General features: G+C 45.0%; 1 protein-coding gene across 5 annotated transcripts in view; it reads right to left on the bottom strand.

The window, feature by feature from the left end:
* Positions 1 to 69: 69 nt before the first annotated feature.
* Positions 70 to 17,883, bottom strand: part of LOC105683801 (glutamate decarboxylase) — a 19,699-nt gene continuing 1,885 nt past the window's right edge. For 2 of the 5 annotated variants that reach the window (XM_012396699.3, XM_020851048.2), the window contains exons 2-11: positions 17,515 to 17,601; positions 16,964 to 17,054; positions 13,494 to 13,730; positions 9,167 to 9,483; positions 8,800 to 9,051; positions 8,363 to 8,430; positions 4,496 to 4,574; positions 3,772 to 3,921; positions 3,503 to 3,697; positions 70 to 3,416 (exon numbers count right to left, since the gene is read on the bottom strand). In XM_012396699.3, the coding sequence (XP_012252122.1) occupies positions 3,243 to 3,416; positions 3,503 to 3,697; positions 3,772 to 3,921; positions 4,496 to 4,574; positions 8,363 to 8,430; positions 8,800 to 9,051; positions 9,167 to 9,483; positions 13,494 to 13,730; positions 16,964 to 17,054; positions 17,515 to 17,571 (1,620 nt within the window). In that variant the 5' untranslated portion in view covers positions 17,572 to 17,601 and the 3' untranslated portion in view covers positions 70 to 3,242. The remainder of the gene's footprint in view (positions 3,417 to 3,502; positions 3,698 to 3,771; positions 3,922 to 4,495; positions 4,575 to 8,362; positions 8,431 to 8,799; positions 9,052 to 9,166; positions 9,484 to 13,493; positions 13,731 to 16,963; positions 17,055 to 17,514; positions 17,602 to 17,883) is intronic. The other 3 variants (XM_012396700.3, XM_012396701.3, XR_007276684.1) reach the window with 2 other exon arrangements.

Genomic DNA, 17,883 nt, shown 5'->3' with positions numbered 1-17,883 from the left:
AGAGAATTGTTGGCGGCTGTTGATTCGAATAAATTAAGTAGCATCAGACGGGCATCTGAGGCTGAGGAATTTTTTGGATTAACATTTGTTTATTAGACATACAGATATACAGCATTGGTATTGTTAACTATATGATACAAACGATAAAATACAACGAAAGCAAGTCACTGTCGCCAATCTCTGACCTTATGAAATTCGTTTCAAATCAAAGGTGATAATGATCGAAATAATGGAATCCGATCGTTGCTTAGCTATTTAATTATAATTGTTATCATCGCTACACAATTATTATAATATTACTCATTATTGGAAGACATGAGACTTTGTTGTTTTCATTTTGATAATTTTTTTCCTTTCCTCCATATTCACCTCTTAAAATTTAAATGCCCACTGTACAATGGTGTACATACAGTAGGCGCTAACGATACGCAACGTTACAAATTATAATCGTAACGTACGCGTGAACAATTATCACGCATAAATAATTTTCCATTCAGATTCGTGACGGCAAAATATATTATAACATCTGTAACGATAAAGCGTCATATAGAATTAACACCGTATAATATTAACGAATATTGCACAGCATATGAATTTAACAAACTATCAAATAGTTCACCCATAATATATTATGATTCGCATCTAGCATCAATTTCTTCTTCGATTCCCACACAAAAATTATCGAATACAACTGGTGCAATTTCTACTCCTATACATGATTGCGTGCGAGTGCATTTTTTTTTTTTTTCAATTTTTTTTTTTTCATAGTGCGTGACAGAGATGTGCATTCGAATGGAGATGACGTGCAGCTGGGAGGAACTGGATGTGAATATGAAAGAGTGAAAATCAATCGCTACTGTACAGAAAGTGCGAGGCAGGATATCTAAAGATCTGTTCGTGATATATTTACAGTGAGTAAAAGTGCTGAAAGAAATATGCGGAAATTTTGAGCCTACGAAGATAGTGAGGGGGATGAAGCAAATTGAATGAAAAATTCAGTGCTTTTTACAAGGTGGAATAAAATGTTTTGTGCGTTAGATGGTTGGTGCTTAAATTATACGCGCGGTCTAGAATGAAGAAGAAATTGGTACCAGGGACGATTCCTTGAAACTTTCAATTCGTAAACTTATTCGATTTTGATTGAGGTTTTCAATTCTTTCAATTACCTATAATCACTTTCGACGCGAATCAGGGTATACATAATACGATACTTATTCAACGAAAATCAAGTCCGTCATGGGATATTATTCCTACTTTCTATTTTTAACTTGCCTTGCAGCATTACTGGACTGATACTTCACGTTACCTATATACTATTAACAAATTGTTACGTAATGCAAGTACATAGGTATATTAATTGCATATTCGACTATTCAATTTCGACTCGGGATTCATCTCATTCCCTTTGCAACCTTATTGCCTCTCTACACATATTCTCTTCAATGAAAATGGAATTTCAACGACTATATAAATTGTCAACGAAAAAATATTACGAACAAAAAGAAACGAAAGAAAATTTTACAATTACATAAATACATTTATTATACATTTTTCTATATGTATACTCATATTTATTTTATACTGGCATTATAAGATATATTTATATATAATTTCATTTGTTTATCGACATTTTTCCGTTTCTTTTTACTTTTTCTTTTTAGCTAGACTTTATTCATTAAGTTACGCAATGTTATTATTGATAATGTTTGTCTAACGTGAAACCTAAATTATAAAATTTACTAAAAATTCAAAAAGATCGCTGATAAAATTGAACGAATATTGTATATCACCGAATAACCTAGAAACTGAGGAAATCCGAATAGAAAAGAAATAGGAAAAAATTGAAGGAAAACATTTGGCCCAACTGGTGCTAAAGATTGTTTTCTATAGACCTATGAAGATGAAGTTTTATGCTAATACATTACATGGTATATACCAACTTGAAATAAAAACCTGTACTTTCATGGGTTTGTCTTTGTATTTTAATTTAATTCTCAACGCTAGATATATATTTTTTTCTCTTTTTTCACTTCTTTTTACTATTCATCTCTCTCTTAATATACTTTTCATCTCGGTGCGTTAAAATAGCAACGAATATATGGATAGTCATCTATAGTAGTTTGGTATGATCAATACACTCGCAAAATAATTTATAAATTTTCTCCAATATCCAACAAAATTAAACAATCTAAGCTCTAACGTAATGGAACAGGAAATATATATAGCTTCGATAAACTTCTACGATTTCGGTAAGAAACTCATTCCGTAATGAAATGTTGACGGGATTTTTGATTCGTGTTAACTCCGTCGAAAACATTTCACCATTTCCAGCGGCAATTGAGATTCAAATTCTACTTTTCAAGTGAAAATTGAAGAATGGTTTCGTCCCCCCACCCTCCCGGAATTTAATTATGACGGCCGATATGGTACGTATTTTACTTAGTCTAAATTCATTCTCATTTCACGTGCCAATCAACGATTGACGACTTCGTTCTCTTAATTTAGAAAAATTCAATACACGTATATAATATTAACTTTATCACACACCGTTTATATAATTTCTTATATAATATCGTTTGTATTTCTTTTATTATTATTCAGAAGGACTTTGAATATTCTTCTAGTTATTGATACAGGATAAATAAAAGATATTACAATCTTTCAATTGAACAACGTTTTTTTCCTCCCCCTATGAAGTGTGACAAAACCGGAGCAGTTTTTCCTTTATTTCCCGTACGCGAACGAATCCGATTAGGTAATTACCCGTTTGATTGACCTGAATACATCTACAGATTATAACACTTACATTCAAATAGATATCTGAGCCTAACCAACAGTAACGCCAAGGCTGATAATCTAGGATTCATAAATTCGAACAATTATTATACCCATACAGTCTGTGAGTTACCGGACAAAAAACAAAAAAAAAAAAAAGCGGGTCACCGTTGAAAATTGAATCATAAAAATTCGATCGAAGGTTCAGTTTCAGCCGCGATGAATCCGAAATGAAATTTCAGTCACTTATGAATCCGAGAAAATGAGCGAACTCAATCGTTCTTTCATATGTCTTACGTAATATTCATGGTTGTGAATTGGTTATAGGGCTTTGTACAATTTTGGCAGAGTGTCCTAACAGAAGATAGCGCGTTTTTTTTTTTTTTACCAACCTTTTTCGTTTAGTCTTAGTTTGTTATTTCGTTGAAACGTCGTACCTCTGTCGTATGTCCCGTTAATTTATTGACTTAAAGGTCGTGACCCAGCCGGTCCATTTCGGTGAGCAAAAAGTCCACGTCGGCTTCCGTAACCGCTGCGCTGGAAATGATATTCCGGAAGAAGTTTGGCCGTCGATCGTCCGGCTGGTAACCGACCATCAGAGTGCCGGATTGCATCATTCTGCCCTTGAGGATCGGGCAAATCTGGAAACAAAAATAGACGAGGGGAAAAATGGTCAAGTCGTCGAATCGTTCGTTACGTTGGATCGGAGGAGCGTGAGCGATCTCACCTCGCCAAGGATCTTTTCCCTTTCCGCGTTGTGCGGCATGTTGCGAACGCGAGTCGGAAGATACCAGAAGCATACGTTGACGAGTTCCGGTTCCAAAATCAAATAATATTTGTCGGACATTTGCTTGATCCGTCTGACCATGTACTCGGTGAGTTCCATGAGCCGATCCATGTGCTTTTCGAAGCCGTCGGTTCCCTGAAATTTCGAGTTGCGTCATCCGAACGTCCTGAGGTCGAAGACTCACCACCCCTGTAATCATCTTGTCATACCTTAGCGCGCCACTGCAACCACAACTTGAAAATATCGTTGTGACGACCGCACTGGATCACCTTGTCCCCGGTGTCGTATTGGACGTCGTACAATTTGTCGGTCATGAAAAGATACTCGGCAGACATTTGATTGCAGCTGATCAGGAGACCCTGCAATTGCACAAGGTCATCGACGATGCCGCGCATTCGTTTTGTCTCCTATTTTTACAACGTTTCGCTACCGAAAATCGCATCGCAGGATTTCGTACAAAATGGTCAGTCCCGAGCGGAAAGCAACAATGGAATTAATCTCTCCGTCGGAAAAGCGATGGAAAAAAAAGAAGCGCTCCGCGCCCTATTCCACCGCGAACGGGCGCGTGGTAAACGCGGGCGCAGCCGGTGCACGGAATTTTAATATGCGCGAGGGAAAGTTTTTCCAACTCTGCAATAACTGTAGGCAAAGGGAAGGGATAGGGAGATTTCCCCGGTCTCGTTCAAGGGCGGAGGGCAACATATGTTATCTGTTGGTTTAATTAAATTCCTACGGTGTGCCGTAAGACTCCTCGGCGTCCTCCTAACGGGGAACACACCCCTTTGGAATGCCGCCGTCTATAACTGCACAAAGTGTTTTGGCTTACGTCACGTCAACGTGTACAACGATGCGATTTTCCTTCGCGAAACGACTGGCAAATTTCAACGCGACTCGATACTTTTATCTCGATTTTTCCTATACGCATATACTCACGTCTTCTTTGAAGTGGATTGTCGAACATTGCAACAATGCTCCCATTAGCTTATGCGGATTCCACGTTACAGAATCGGCTCTGTAACAGAACGTGAAAATTTTCAGAATTCCGAAAAACGTTTCAACGTAACGAGAAAACGGTAACGGATATGGATAGTCCGTTGATCCGCAGACCGCGCACATCAGAAATTTGCTTGTTGTGAATCAAGGACAAATTCGGACCAGTTGTTTGCGGGAACACAGGGTTTAACGGGATAAAAGGGTTGCACGGTGCACCAGGAGGTCTTATCGTTCGGCTATGGGAAGCGCGCCCTTTCCTGCAGATACTGCGGAGGAATAAAACCGGGGGAAGCGTCCTGAAGCTGTATTAATAGCCCTTCGCTTGAATTGATGGACCCCTCCGGTAATGCCGGGTGAAGATATACCCCATACTTTATCCGCGATACGTTCCCCGAGGACTCGGCTCAGGATCAAAGTTTGACGTCCAGATGAAGCCTCTCTCTGTATTTTTTCTTTCTCTCATTTTTTTTTTTTTTTTTCGCCTCCTATAAACGTCTTAACCCCCGCGAAAAACTCGACGGGATCAGGGAATCTGAGGATTGACGATGAATTCTAAAATTGTGAAATTTTCCTTGTCGATTTCCCTCTTTTTTGGCGAATCCGCAGCCGATGGGACGGTAATTAAAACCTCTCCCGATATCTGGTGACCCTTTCTTTTGTTTAACAGGAAGACGTCGTCGACAACGATCGTCGTTGAAATCGAATAAAACGGTGGCCCGTCTCATTACGCGTTCGCCGGGATTTTTCCCTCTCTCCTCATCGCCGCGAAACTGAATCGAATCCGAGTGAATGGAAATGGGTAATTAGCATCCCTCGGGTGAAGTTAGATCGCATGTAATATATCGTCCGCGGTAGTTGAATAGCCGTGGGGTTGCCCGCGTTCCTTGTTCTTTCTAAGGCATGCGCCATTCCCAGCTGTGAAACACATTAATCACCCACGGGCTTTGTAGTATAGCTGCACCGCCGCGTCGGGACTCTCCCGGAAAACCATCGACGCCAAATTGAACCACGTATATAGAAAATATGCCAACGGGCGTACACACCTAGGCGAATCGTGCGCTCCGCGATTTGGCTCGCGAGTAATTAAAAAATCGCGTAATTTTTCGTTTTTACCAATTTATGAGGGGAAAAAAAATAATTTCGAACGAACCACGCGTCGTCCCCGTTGAGATAATCGCGTTTCGAGTAGCAGCGACTTATCATCCGACAGGATCTGACTTGGTGCTTCGTGTCACGAGCACGGCGACACGAATCCAGAGAAGCTGTAGGATACAACGTGGCGCAACAATAATACACACGTGTTATGATGGATGATATTGATATAGCATGGCAACTGACACGCATCCCCATTCCACCCTCCACCCCCCCCTCCCCGGTATTTCACTCACACATACCCAACCGGTACAACGTGCGCCCGTTTGCACAAAGGGATGCTGTACATGAGGGCAGAGTGAGAGAGAAAAAGAGAGAGAGTGAAAACGAGTACAGCGCAAAGAGGCGGTTTATGCACCGAATGGCACCGAGGGCGCTTCAGATTTTGAGTACGCTTGGAGAAGCTCACGTCGGCGGCAGAACGGCGAGTTCACCCCGACCACCACCCCCGGAGCCATTAGTCACTTCGCATCTCCTTTTATACTTTGATATTACGACGGGATTACGTCAGGTATACCCATTGTCCGGGATGTAAACGACCGTGATTATAATTTTATTACCGCCACCGTACCTAGGACCGATCGCCTCGCGCGCTCAAATTTTTCATTTTTCGTTTTTTTTTTCCGTACATTCTCCGCGCACGTCGCCAGAGCGACGAGAATTTTCCGATCGACGATTCAAAGTTTTCCGCTGTACATTTTTTTTTTTATTTTTTTTTTTCGTACGTCTAGTAGTTTCGACGCGCGGCTCGCGTACGGAGCGAGTAAAATCAAAAAAATACGGATGATTATTATTCTTCAGAGAAGTATTGTGTAAGAAGCGAGTTCTTTGTAGGAGATTGGTGGGTATTGTTGCGCACCGTACGGGGGTATACGGTATGTACCGGAGGGCACGAAGTGACAGTGAAATGTCAATAAGAGGAAACTCCTGTACCCGTAAATGCACTCCCGGGAACTCAGCCAGCTGTTGTCCGCCCGTATACAGCGTATACGTCTGTGTTTCGTTCTCTGTTCGTTCCCGTGTTCCGTTTGCCATTTTAATCAAGACTTTTAGGAAGTTCCCGCGCGCCGCGTACAGTCGAGGAATACGACGGTGCGCGAATTGTTGTACATTTTTTTTTTTTTTTCTTTCGTACATTCGCGAAAAAAATACTGCGGGAATCCGAATCCGAGACAGCGCTGACGGGACAGAAAAAAAAGAAAAAAAGAAAGAAGAAGAAAACAAGTCCCCGGTGCGCGACCGGGATTTTGTCACCGACAGTTTATAGATTTAGGGGTGAAATTCGGGACTCTATAACAACCCCGTATTCCCCGGGGAGTTTTTAGCCAGTTTCGAGTCCGGGGACTGTCTTCGGCCGCGATTTCGTCGCTCTTTACGGGGTGGCGCAGATGTACCGGGATGCAAATCGTGGATTAATCTCGCCCGTCCGGAAGCCCTTTCTAGCCACCCTAGTTCCCACTCTGACCCCAACGGCGCCATCCGCGCGACCGAGCAGCATGATAAAGGACGCAGGGATGCGAGTACCGGCATGTGCCGACGGCAGGAGTCACCCCCACCCCTCAACCCCCCGCCCTTCCCCGGTCCCCAGTTCGTCACAGATTACAACACTCTTTTCGTCCGGGATTATCTCCAGACCGGCTGTACTCCATCCACCACCCCCCCCACCCCTCCCAAAAACTCACCCCATCGTACACCGTCTTTTGTACAACATTCAGAGAAAGAAGAGTTGACTGATAATCATTTCTTTCATCAACCCCCGCGCGTATTATAACGTGAGAGAGAAAATGCGGGACTCTTCTTTTCACCTCCTTCTACCGAGACTGGATTCTCAGAGAAAAATGTACGTATGTGATATTCTCGCCGGTCTGCAGATCGCATTATTTTCCATCCGAGGTCCTCGAGGATTTTCTCGCGGTGACTTTGGCTACCGCGTGCAACGCACCCGCGCCGGGAAGTGGGTTGGTGAAGAAAAAATCTTGGTTTAATCGCGGTTTACGGGGGTAATCCATTATCGAAAAAATATGCTCTCATACGGAGCACCCTCGATCGGCATTCTCATGTAAAGTAATTTTCACGTCCCCGTCCCACTGGCCCCCCTCACCCCCTTCCCTCCTCCAGCGTAGTCGAAATGGGTATCGATTTTAGCACGTTGCAGCGTGTACAGCCGGTACACTCATCCCGTTGGGAAAAGTGTGCCCCGCGAGGACTCCATCAAAGTAAGCCCCCAATAAACTATAAAACCTGGATTAGGCTTTGGCACACTCTTGGCCGCCCCACGGCGATTGGCTTTCCCGAAGAGTTTTCTTATCCTCCAAGTAAATACGCGTATAAGCATTAAAAGAAGAGGAGGGCACCTACAGCCGGAGTCAGGTCTCGATGTGCCACACACCGCCGCGGATGCCACAGCGGCCGAGAAGCTTCTCGAATAAATTACATTAGCATAAATAGATGTTTACCCAACGTGGTTATTTTCTTTTTGTTTTTTTTTTTTTTTTTTTTTTTTCACCCCGGATAATTTCTCTAATCTTTAGTCAACGGCGTGCGGTACGCCCGTGGATCGTCCATGAGACTGTGGAGAATTACTCCAGGGTATATAATTTTGTTTGGATAAATTTGGGTTTTAACGTTGATCGATATAAAGTAAATGTCACTTGCCTCTCGATTCCCGTCATTCTGGGGTGTCTGTATCTCCTGGATAAAAGTAGTCCACCGCCCCAAGCCGCCTGAAATCCGTAAGCGAGAAACGTGCGATTCACACAAAAGGTGTACAAGCAAAACAGAACTATACGTGATATAATCCACGAAGGGCATCGGAATGACACCTTTTCGGGAACGTGCATCGTGTCGGCGTTTCGCCGACACCGACGTGTTCGCTCCCACATTTCTTATTAACGTTGAAGAGCTTACGCGTTTGGCGTTTCTATCCGAAAATAATCGAGGGGTTTGATCGACGAGGGAGTTTCTACCGTATTTGAATAATCTGAACTCCACCCGATACCGACGTTAGGAAAACTCATCGTCGCAATTTACTCCGTTTCTTTCGTTTCCCTTCTACTTTCACATCGCGAAACGAACGAGAATTTTCTACTCACGTCGATATGGAGCCAAAGCTTGTACTTCTGACAGATGTCCGCTATTTCTTGGATCGGGTCGAACGCCCCGATAACGGTGGTCCCCGCGGTGGCATTGACGAAGAAAGGGATGTGGCCTCTCGCCTTCCGTTCCAGGATGAGTTCTTCCAATTTGGCGGGGATCATTCGACCGCGAGCGTCGCTCGGTACCATGACGCAGTTGTCCGTCCCCAATCCGCAAACGGAAGCGCACGATTTCACGGAGTAGTGACACTGTGTGTGTGGAAAAAAAAAATCGCAATAAAAACGACAATCTTTCACATGAGAATTCCACCCCTCGTTCGGACGTTAATAACATCTAAACAATAGAGATTCGACGATCGTTCACCTGATCCGAGGTGAACATGACCAGCTGTCCGCCGACCGCGGCGAGTCCCCGTTCCTTGTACATGGGGAACATCTTGTGCCTCGCGGCCAAAAACGCGTAGAGATTGCTGATGGAACCGCCGGGTGCCAGGATCGAATCGCCGCAATTCCATCCTATGAGTTCCCGCATCTTTTGCAGAACTATGTGCTCCATCAGTATGAATACCGGGGCTATTTCGTACGTGAACATGTTAGTGTTCGCCGTCGCCGTTAGCCACTCACCGGCCATCGACACCAGATCGAGTCCGCACGATAGCTGATTGAAGAAGTGCGGATGTCCTGAAAAATGAAGGGTCGGCGGGAGGGGGGGAGGAACACGGGGGCTCGATTAGAACGTTCGACCTCACGACTTCTCGCGCTCTCGCGCTATAATTAATTACTTCAGTTTCGTTAATCACGGCAGGGCTCGTTCGTTTATGACGAAGGGTTGCGCGGAGTGCCGTGACAGCGGGGAATAATATTCGGCGTGGCTGCTTACGGCGGGCAGCAGGGCCTTCAGGCTATTAAAGATTAGTGTTATTCGGGCGCGTCGAGTAGGTGGTACCTACGCGGAGTACGTTGAGTACGTTGTCACTCGCTTGGCTGAGCATTGCGCCGGGGATGAAGTTAATGCTGCCGGGGTGTAGTGCGCGCTACGTCTGAACTGCGGTGCGGTGCGGAGGGGACTTTCGTAAAACAGGAGGGAAATTGCTGGATTAGGATCCCGCGAAGCGCAAGGTAGGTTCACGATCCGTTTTCAGATATCGCGGCAAACGGAGTGAAAGACGAAAAAGTTTGCGTCCCTTTTTCCCTTCCTTTCGGGGAAATACGACGACGACGACGCCGGCATCTGACGTCCGAGCCGTCTACGTCGGGACGATTAAAATATGAACGTGGAAAACGGAGGATCGCAAACCTCGGGTTATACAGTCGCCTCTAGACTCCGCGGCATCTTGCGTCAGGGCAAAAGGAAGAAAGAAAGAAAGAAAGAAAGAAGAATCTTCCCGACGCCAGCAGTGAGAGATCTCGCATCCTCGGCCAAGGGGGAACTCGGAGGCTACCCTTCGCTCAGACTCCACCGTCACGTGTCAATCAAGACGTAATTCCGATAGATTAAAACAATCCGACGTCACTCACTCGACGGTGCAAGAGTTCGCTTTGCTAACGGGGACGGAGGAGGGATTACAAGGGATCTGGCGAGCGCGGGAACCGTACGTCTGCTTTCTCGACCAGAATTCTTTCGAAATCATTTCGCTTCGTTCGTCGTCGCAACTAATCGTCGTCGGCTGATCTTCGTCTAAGTTATCCCGGAGTTTTCAGATCGAATACCAATTTTCAAAATCTTTCTCGATTAAATCGCACCAGTGAAAAATGTCTCGAATTTTCGTCAAATTATTTCCATCGGAGTTACGAAATTCCACGACAATCGGATCGGCTAATTGTTAATAATAAAATTCGAATTCCCGAGCGCGCGGTGCGAAGTTTTCACCCTCGGGGGTTACCCGCGCGCACCGCGTCCCCTCTCTGGATCTCCGTCGATAAAAAACGAACCCCTATTTACCGTTTCGCTCGGTGGTCTGCGCCCCCCATGGGGATAAAATCATGTAGAAAGGGCTCTTAATTACACCAATCCTATTGAATTTGGTTACCGACCAGGAGTGTCGCGTGCTACGTTTCGACCGTGTTTATATTTATATACACAATAGTTTCAAATTTCCCAATCGGTTTCACACCTCGTGGTTTATCGTCTCTCTCCTATTCCCCGATCCCTCGAAGAGTAAGCTACGATCAATCGACGGGGAGCGAGAGGTTTTCGCTCCTCAACGCGAAATCCAACTTACATTTTTTAGGATGAAAGGCCAATAAAAGTGCGAACTCATCTCCTCGGCGGTGAACCGAGAGCGAGAGTGAAAAATGAAGAAAAAAAGGGGGCCGGGGTCGGAGGCTCCCGGAAATAATCGTCCCGCGCGTCGCATGGTTGAAATTCTTCGACTCCAAGTTGCACCCCCCCAAAGTATTTCCTTGGCGTTGCAGCCAGCGGTCCGATACAAATAGCCCTGGATATCGAGTCGGTCGGGCGGTCGGTATTTGAGCCGTTTGTTGCAGTGTTATTTGCAATTATCTCGGTTGACGGGTCGAGGCACGCGTCCGGCCGCTGGGACGCGGAGGACCGACGCTTCCGAGGGGTTTTCGTTTTCGGGCCAAAGGGAGAGAAGGAGGAAGAGAGGGAGGGAGGGAGGGAGGGAGGGAGCGCGACCAGAAAGCGAGGGTTGATGGGCCAAAGCACCCGCATTTTGCGCGTCACACGCGTCGCTGCACCACTAGATTGTTTGCAGAGGCTCTCAAACGGCCGACTCTTCGTCTTCCGCGGTGCGTAATTTCGCCCGTTATACATGCACATGCTTCGGGTAAAGGTGGACGTCGACTCTACCTGCGCTCGACGACGGACGTAGTCAGATTTCGAAAATTTTCACGATCGCGCGAGGAAGACGATGTAATTGAAACCGGAGAGGTGAGAAAACTCCGAAAGACGTATGAGGGCAATTTCAATTTGCGCGGCTCTCGTACGCGACGCCGCCGCGGCAAGAATAACTGTTTACTGCATATTGAAATCGATCCGCGAAGTAGGCGCAGTGTTTTTCGAGTCAGATGATTGATTACCGAGGATCAACGTTAAGTCGGGGTTACACACTTCTCTTCATACAAATCCTAAGCCCCCAATTTATCACCGCGCCGTTACCGTACGGTACGCCGTATATAAAATACGTCCGAGAAACGACGGAGAACCGAGCCACCGTCGTTCCCCGTTTACGAACAGGTCCCTCCGCCGAACTCGGCGAACAACCCCCCCCAATCCGAACCGGCCAAATTAGACAGAAAATTCTTCCACTCCGCCTCGGTAAATAATCGTCGGGATATAAGATTAACGATATAGATGTATTTAATCACGTCGATTACGATCAAAGAGATCGAAGCGAGAGCGGACGCGACCCCGATAATGTCGCATGCCAAAAAAAACCATCCGAGTATCGTAGACGTGATTCTCCTCGCAACGTTGTTTTTTTTCTTTGCTTCTATTTTTTTTTCGCTCATCGCCGGGGGTTTGTAATCTCTGGCCGTCGAAGATATCGTCGGCATCCCCCGACGACTATATCCATAATATCCGTCGACCTTTACTCATTTTTTCGGCACTCGCGGCACGGACAAAAAAAAAAAAAAAAACCGAATTGATGCGACGTTGAAAAATCAATAATCGACGCGGCAGAATGTGGCGCGCGATGGTTTTCGCATATCATAAGGATAGTAGACGAGGGAAAGAGAGAGGGGCGATCGAAAATAGACGTTGCAACGGGGTGCGTAATCTAATAAAAAGTTTTCGTGGGCACGTATCGGTCGCGCATCTCGTTGAATGGGCCTCTCGTCTACGGAAAGAGGGAGCGACTACGGGGACGAGTATAGCTCATCTCCGTTCGTTCGTTTTGACTACTCGGTTTTCTCTTCCGATATCTACGCTCGCTTTTCCAACGCTTTTCTTCGGCGAGGGTTCGAGGCGGGGAGAATAACCGAGCGGGGGGGAAAAGGGAGATACCGCGATTACTGCGTACCACTATTGTGTATTAGCATCTATTGAGCTCTGTAATTGAATCCTATCCCAGATCTATAGCGCCGGAATTGCGGCGAGATTCGTGGCGCGCCACGCCAAAGATATTAATTCAAACGTGTGGCGTGTGAATCGAAAACCGAATCGGAATATATCGTCCCTTAGAATGATGAACTGTTATCTTACCGTCGCGCACGAAGCACGGTATCCGTGAAAAGTACGCAAGGCGAAGAGAAACTGAGATTGGAGAAAAAAGAAAGAAAAAAAAAAAGTGAAACATCGGGAAAGAAATTGCGGAAACCGAACTGTCCCTCGTTATTATAAGTGTGAGGTACAAGTACACACCTAACTGTTGATTTTATTTTAATTTGCAAGTTCTCTGCGGCGAAGATAAGCGGCGTATTTTCATATTCAATTTAGCATATGCAGCGGAGGAGATAAGGACCGTTGAGCCCTAGTCGCACCCTCAAAATATACAGGCATGATAAATGTAATAAATGGCAGGAGTAGATAGCGTCGTAAAAAGTGAGCAACCTCCCCGGATATCGAACTATCTGGAAATTACATCTACGCGCGGTACGCCGTGAAAGAGATTCGACCGGAGATCTGCGGGTGTATCGTATAACGGCGGCCATTTCGTTTTGGGAAGCTCACGGGTCGCGGAGTTGGCGTTTTGTTGGAGATCTGATTGGCGACGATCGGTACTCACCTGTCTTCACTTGGTACTTCAGCGTCGTCGAACAGTCGAGAAGAAGTTGCTGTAACGTAACTCCGCTGTCCGGAATTTCGAGATCGAGAAGACGCCGCATGTCCGCGGGGTGATGAAATTCAAGAACTTTCGCATTCCGATCGTTCGTCGATTTAACGAAATCGAGGAGGATGTCGACGACCTTCATCAGGAATTCCTTAGTCGCTGGGAACCCCTCGACATTTTGAGGCAAAATGTCTGCAAGCACAAGACACGTGACGATCGGTTATATATGGGAAATTGGGAAATCGTTACTTGGAGCGATTCAAATTTACCAAAAAAAATAATCAACCATCGTCACTACGGGAACTATACGTTCGACCACCACACTGTGCATACGCATGCTATCATATTTATCCGTAACGTAATAATAATTAATAAAGGTACAATGCTTTAATTGTCAATCAAGTGAAATCGTTTCTACCACAAATATTAATAAAATGTTCGATCAAACACACATAATTACAAGGATCAGTACGGGTGACGTGGGTTACCTATTTTTTCATTTTCTCATTTTTTTTTTTTTTGAAATTTGTGTGATTCGTGGTAAGTTAGAATGATTTCACCTCATCAAACAATTGAAAGTATAGACCTATTTTACACACTCTCACTTGTTTGGTGGGATGACACCATCTCTCCCTTCTTCCTTCTCCAAGATCTTCAAGAATTCGTCGTACCTGTGGTCTCAATCATCATCCAAATCGAAGTATCCTATATATAATCCTTGTTCCTCTCCAATGGGTATAATCAACAATCATCAATTCTACACGACATGCACCTGCGGAATTCAGAGCTCGCTCGAGGTATTGAGAAAAAAAAAAGATTTCCACCTCAAAAATCTCGAATGTCTGTTTTTCTATATCCCATAATATTTTCCCAACCGGTCTTTCACTTCTCCGCACGGCCGATCCGCTGAGACAGGGACGTGATTTTTTTTTCAACGGAATATTCAGTGATTTTTCATCGGTGAATAGAACTTAAAAATCAATTCTATCATGCGTACGATTCACGTCATGCGGTGTATAATCTGTCGACGATATTATTTTACCTCGACGAGACTATTTAACGGAGGTTCAACACCGCCGTACTGAAATTCACCTTAGAAAACCGCGAGCAAACTGCAGTCGTCATTTTTCAAATTATAAGGCTTACACGCGCGAAGTGAACCGGAATAGGTTGTTAGCTGCTGCGGGAACACCGGGGGGAAGGGGTCGGTGTATCAATTCGCCCCGGGATAAGTCCCACTAGATGAACCTGTCCTCGTTGTTCTGGAAAACGATAAACCTCCCGGGGAGCGAATGGATTTCCCCTGTTACCCACTGTAATCCTACCAGTCCTGGATTTCCTCGATGTTTTAGCTACCCTACACGTACTCCATGCGCGCCAGATCTTCATGCACCGCTTTTTTCTCCCCTCTCCAAACGCCTCGTACTCGAAACTAGGTTTTTATTGTGAAATAGTTTCGAGTGTAATACGAAAACTTATAAGATCAACCGCGGGACGTATATCCTTACGTATCTTCCGGCTGCTCTCTTATCAATTGCCGAGCACAGAAAAATTCAGACTTGGTGGTATTTCGAGCGGCAGCCGAGCTACGGAGGAACGAGAGAATATCGGGCTTGCGATGTCGGAGTTAGATTGATGGACGGGATTAACCAGGCCCCGCTTTATTGGGGTCGAGCGAGCCCTCGCGAGTATACGGGACTGGACCGTTTCCATCGTCTGACCGGCGGATAAACGCGATCAAGTGCGCCCAACTTTCCCTCCTTGGCTAAGAACGGGTGTTCTCGAAATTCCGCTCCTTTGGTTTTCCGCGGTGAATCGAAAAATCGAAACGCGCGACGTTTTCGATCGGTTCGATTCCGACGCAGGGAAGATCGCGGTAAGGAATGGTAAGGAGAGTGAAAAAAACTGGAATAGAAAAATGCCGGTTGGGGGGAACGCGTGACGCGCGCGCCAGAAAATCGTGCAATAATAATCGGTGTGCACGGCCTAGGGATATACGGCCCTCCGTTTGTAATCCAGCGTTGGCTAGGACGGTAGCAGATGGTCGCCCCACGCCGTACTGTTTTAATTAAAAACTCCTTCCGAGGGATGTTAACGGCGAATTAGTCTCGCAAATTTACGTCTAGCATTATGAAGGTAATTTATAATAATTGCTCGGAGCGATTCAACAACTCGAAAAATAATCCCGTAAGAATTATTCCGCCCTCGTCGAACTCGGTCTATCGCGGCGTGAGCGATGCAATTTATTCGAACAATAAATTACGTCGGAAACAGTATTCGGGTCTGACGAGTTCTGGGAAGAAAAATGAAAAAACTCACACGTGGTAAAGTGGACGGAAAAGAAACGACGCCCGGATCGCGGTTAGAAAATTTTAAACCGCGAACTTCCGATAATGAGGGCTGCGGGGCGCGAGGCGACGTGGGGACGTCGCACCCCCGGCGTCGACTTTTGACGACCGATACGTCCGACGACGCGTGCTTACGCGAAAACAGAGAGAGCGGGGGACCCCTTTCGCGCGGAGTAGTTCTTCTATCTGATCCCCTGCGGCCTGTAATCTATCCATTCCCACACTGCCGACGTCCCCAGATCCCCTTTCGAGTCAATCCTCGATTATTATGCACCCTTCCGTTCCGTCCTCAAGCAAACCCGTTGTGTCCACAAATCAGAACAATATTGTAAGAATTAGGATGCGGCGGCGGCCGCGCCGCCCGGATTTCTATTCAATTTTCAGCGAATCGTTTCACGCCGTCGAATCGAACCGCGAAAAAATTATCTGTGCCCTTGGTTTCGTTCGGTTTTGTATTTTTTTACTCCGCGCGTAAACGAAATATCCGGTCGCGTTTCACTCGTATACACATCGCGGTGTGCGAACCGTAATAAATTATACGCGTGTACGTGCAGTTGAGCAATTACACCTGACGCTCGAGATAATTACGAGCTCAGGGCCGCCCCGACGTTTCGGAATGGCTATCGCGACTCGTTTGTTTTATTAATTTTTCTTTATTTATTCCGGCAATTTCGCGTACGAATTATTCCTGACGAAGATGCGAACAGAAGAGCGATTTTCTTTCTCTCATTTTCGTTTGTACGCTCCGCGATTACAATCCGGATTGTTCCGGACGCTTTTTCGGTCGTCCTCGACAGGGAACCAATCGGCGGGTTCGCCTTTGACACGAATTTCGTGCGTGCAACGCGTACGACAAATTCAAGGAAAAATATTTATCGTGCGTACACTTGGGTATTGCTATCTGAATTATTTCACGGGGATTACGACAGTCTACGTGTATTCGAAGCTGAAGAACAAAGTATATAACGTACGTACAACACCATTCACGTGCACTCAAATAAAACGTTTACTGATATATGTGTATATATAGAAATATTTTGAATATGTGACAATGAATTATCGACGATTTGATCTCACCTGAGTATTTCAAATTACAGTGCTCTTTGGAGAGCGCGTAGGTATTTTCGGAACTCATTAGACGGGTGGGAGAGTGTGTCCTTGCAAAATTCTGTAAAAGAAATAAAATTCTTACATCAGCACCCGTTGGCTTGGTAATGGAATAATAATTCTAGGTCGCTGCTTAGTGATATATGGCGAATGAGATATAGGTATGCGTGTATATAGATGAAATATAGGGTCTTAAAGCACGTCTGAGCATTGTGTCCCAATAATCGTAGACTTCTTTTATCTCTCTCGTTGCATTGGCAAAAAACATTCAACATTTTTTAACAACTGAGCAGACGTATCGTTCGGAAGACAAGTACACTCAACTTTACCATCCCGTGTTGATCGATCGATTATTCGGTGAATTTGAAAAACGCACGTGACCGATTGAATATCATATTGCAAATTTGATTATTATCGATTTTTTCACCTGTTAGGGGTAAAGGTGAGGTAGATGCCCGTACGAATATCGTGTTAACTTTTATTTAATTTTTTTAAGTCAAATGTGCTTCGTGATGTCTTACATATAAATATTCCTTAATCGCGGTGATTTTAGTCCCGATCATTTGCACATTGTCCATGTCTCCGTAGTGGCACTCGCCTCGGGGTCCCTACAACAGTAAAATAAAAACAAAAATTTTGATCGATTATTAATCACGATTCATTCCAGAGTTGAGCAGAGCACTGTTAAATTCAGCACAGAGATTGAGAGAAGAATTTTTCTTTATCTTTATTATTTATTTTATTTTCTTTATCTATAAAAAAAAAAAAATGCCGTTTCATACAGATCCAGCCGACTAGCCGAAGACATGGAATATTTTTTTACACATCGCGATGCTGCACGTAGCTAATTAGAATCTTTCTTTTGTACGGTTTGACGAAATAATCGCGGT

Source organism: Athalia rosae, chromosome 1 (genome assembly GCF_917208135.1).
Source record: "Athalia rosae chromosome 1, iyAthRosa1.1, whole genome shotgun sequence".
Taxonomy (NCBI): domain Eukaryota; kingdom Metazoa; phylum Arthropoda; class Insecta; order Hymenoptera; family Athaliidae; genus Athalia; species Athalia rosae.
The sequence above is the reverse complement of the archived record's forward strand: the minus strand, read 5'-3'. Positions and strand labels throughout refer to the sequence as shown.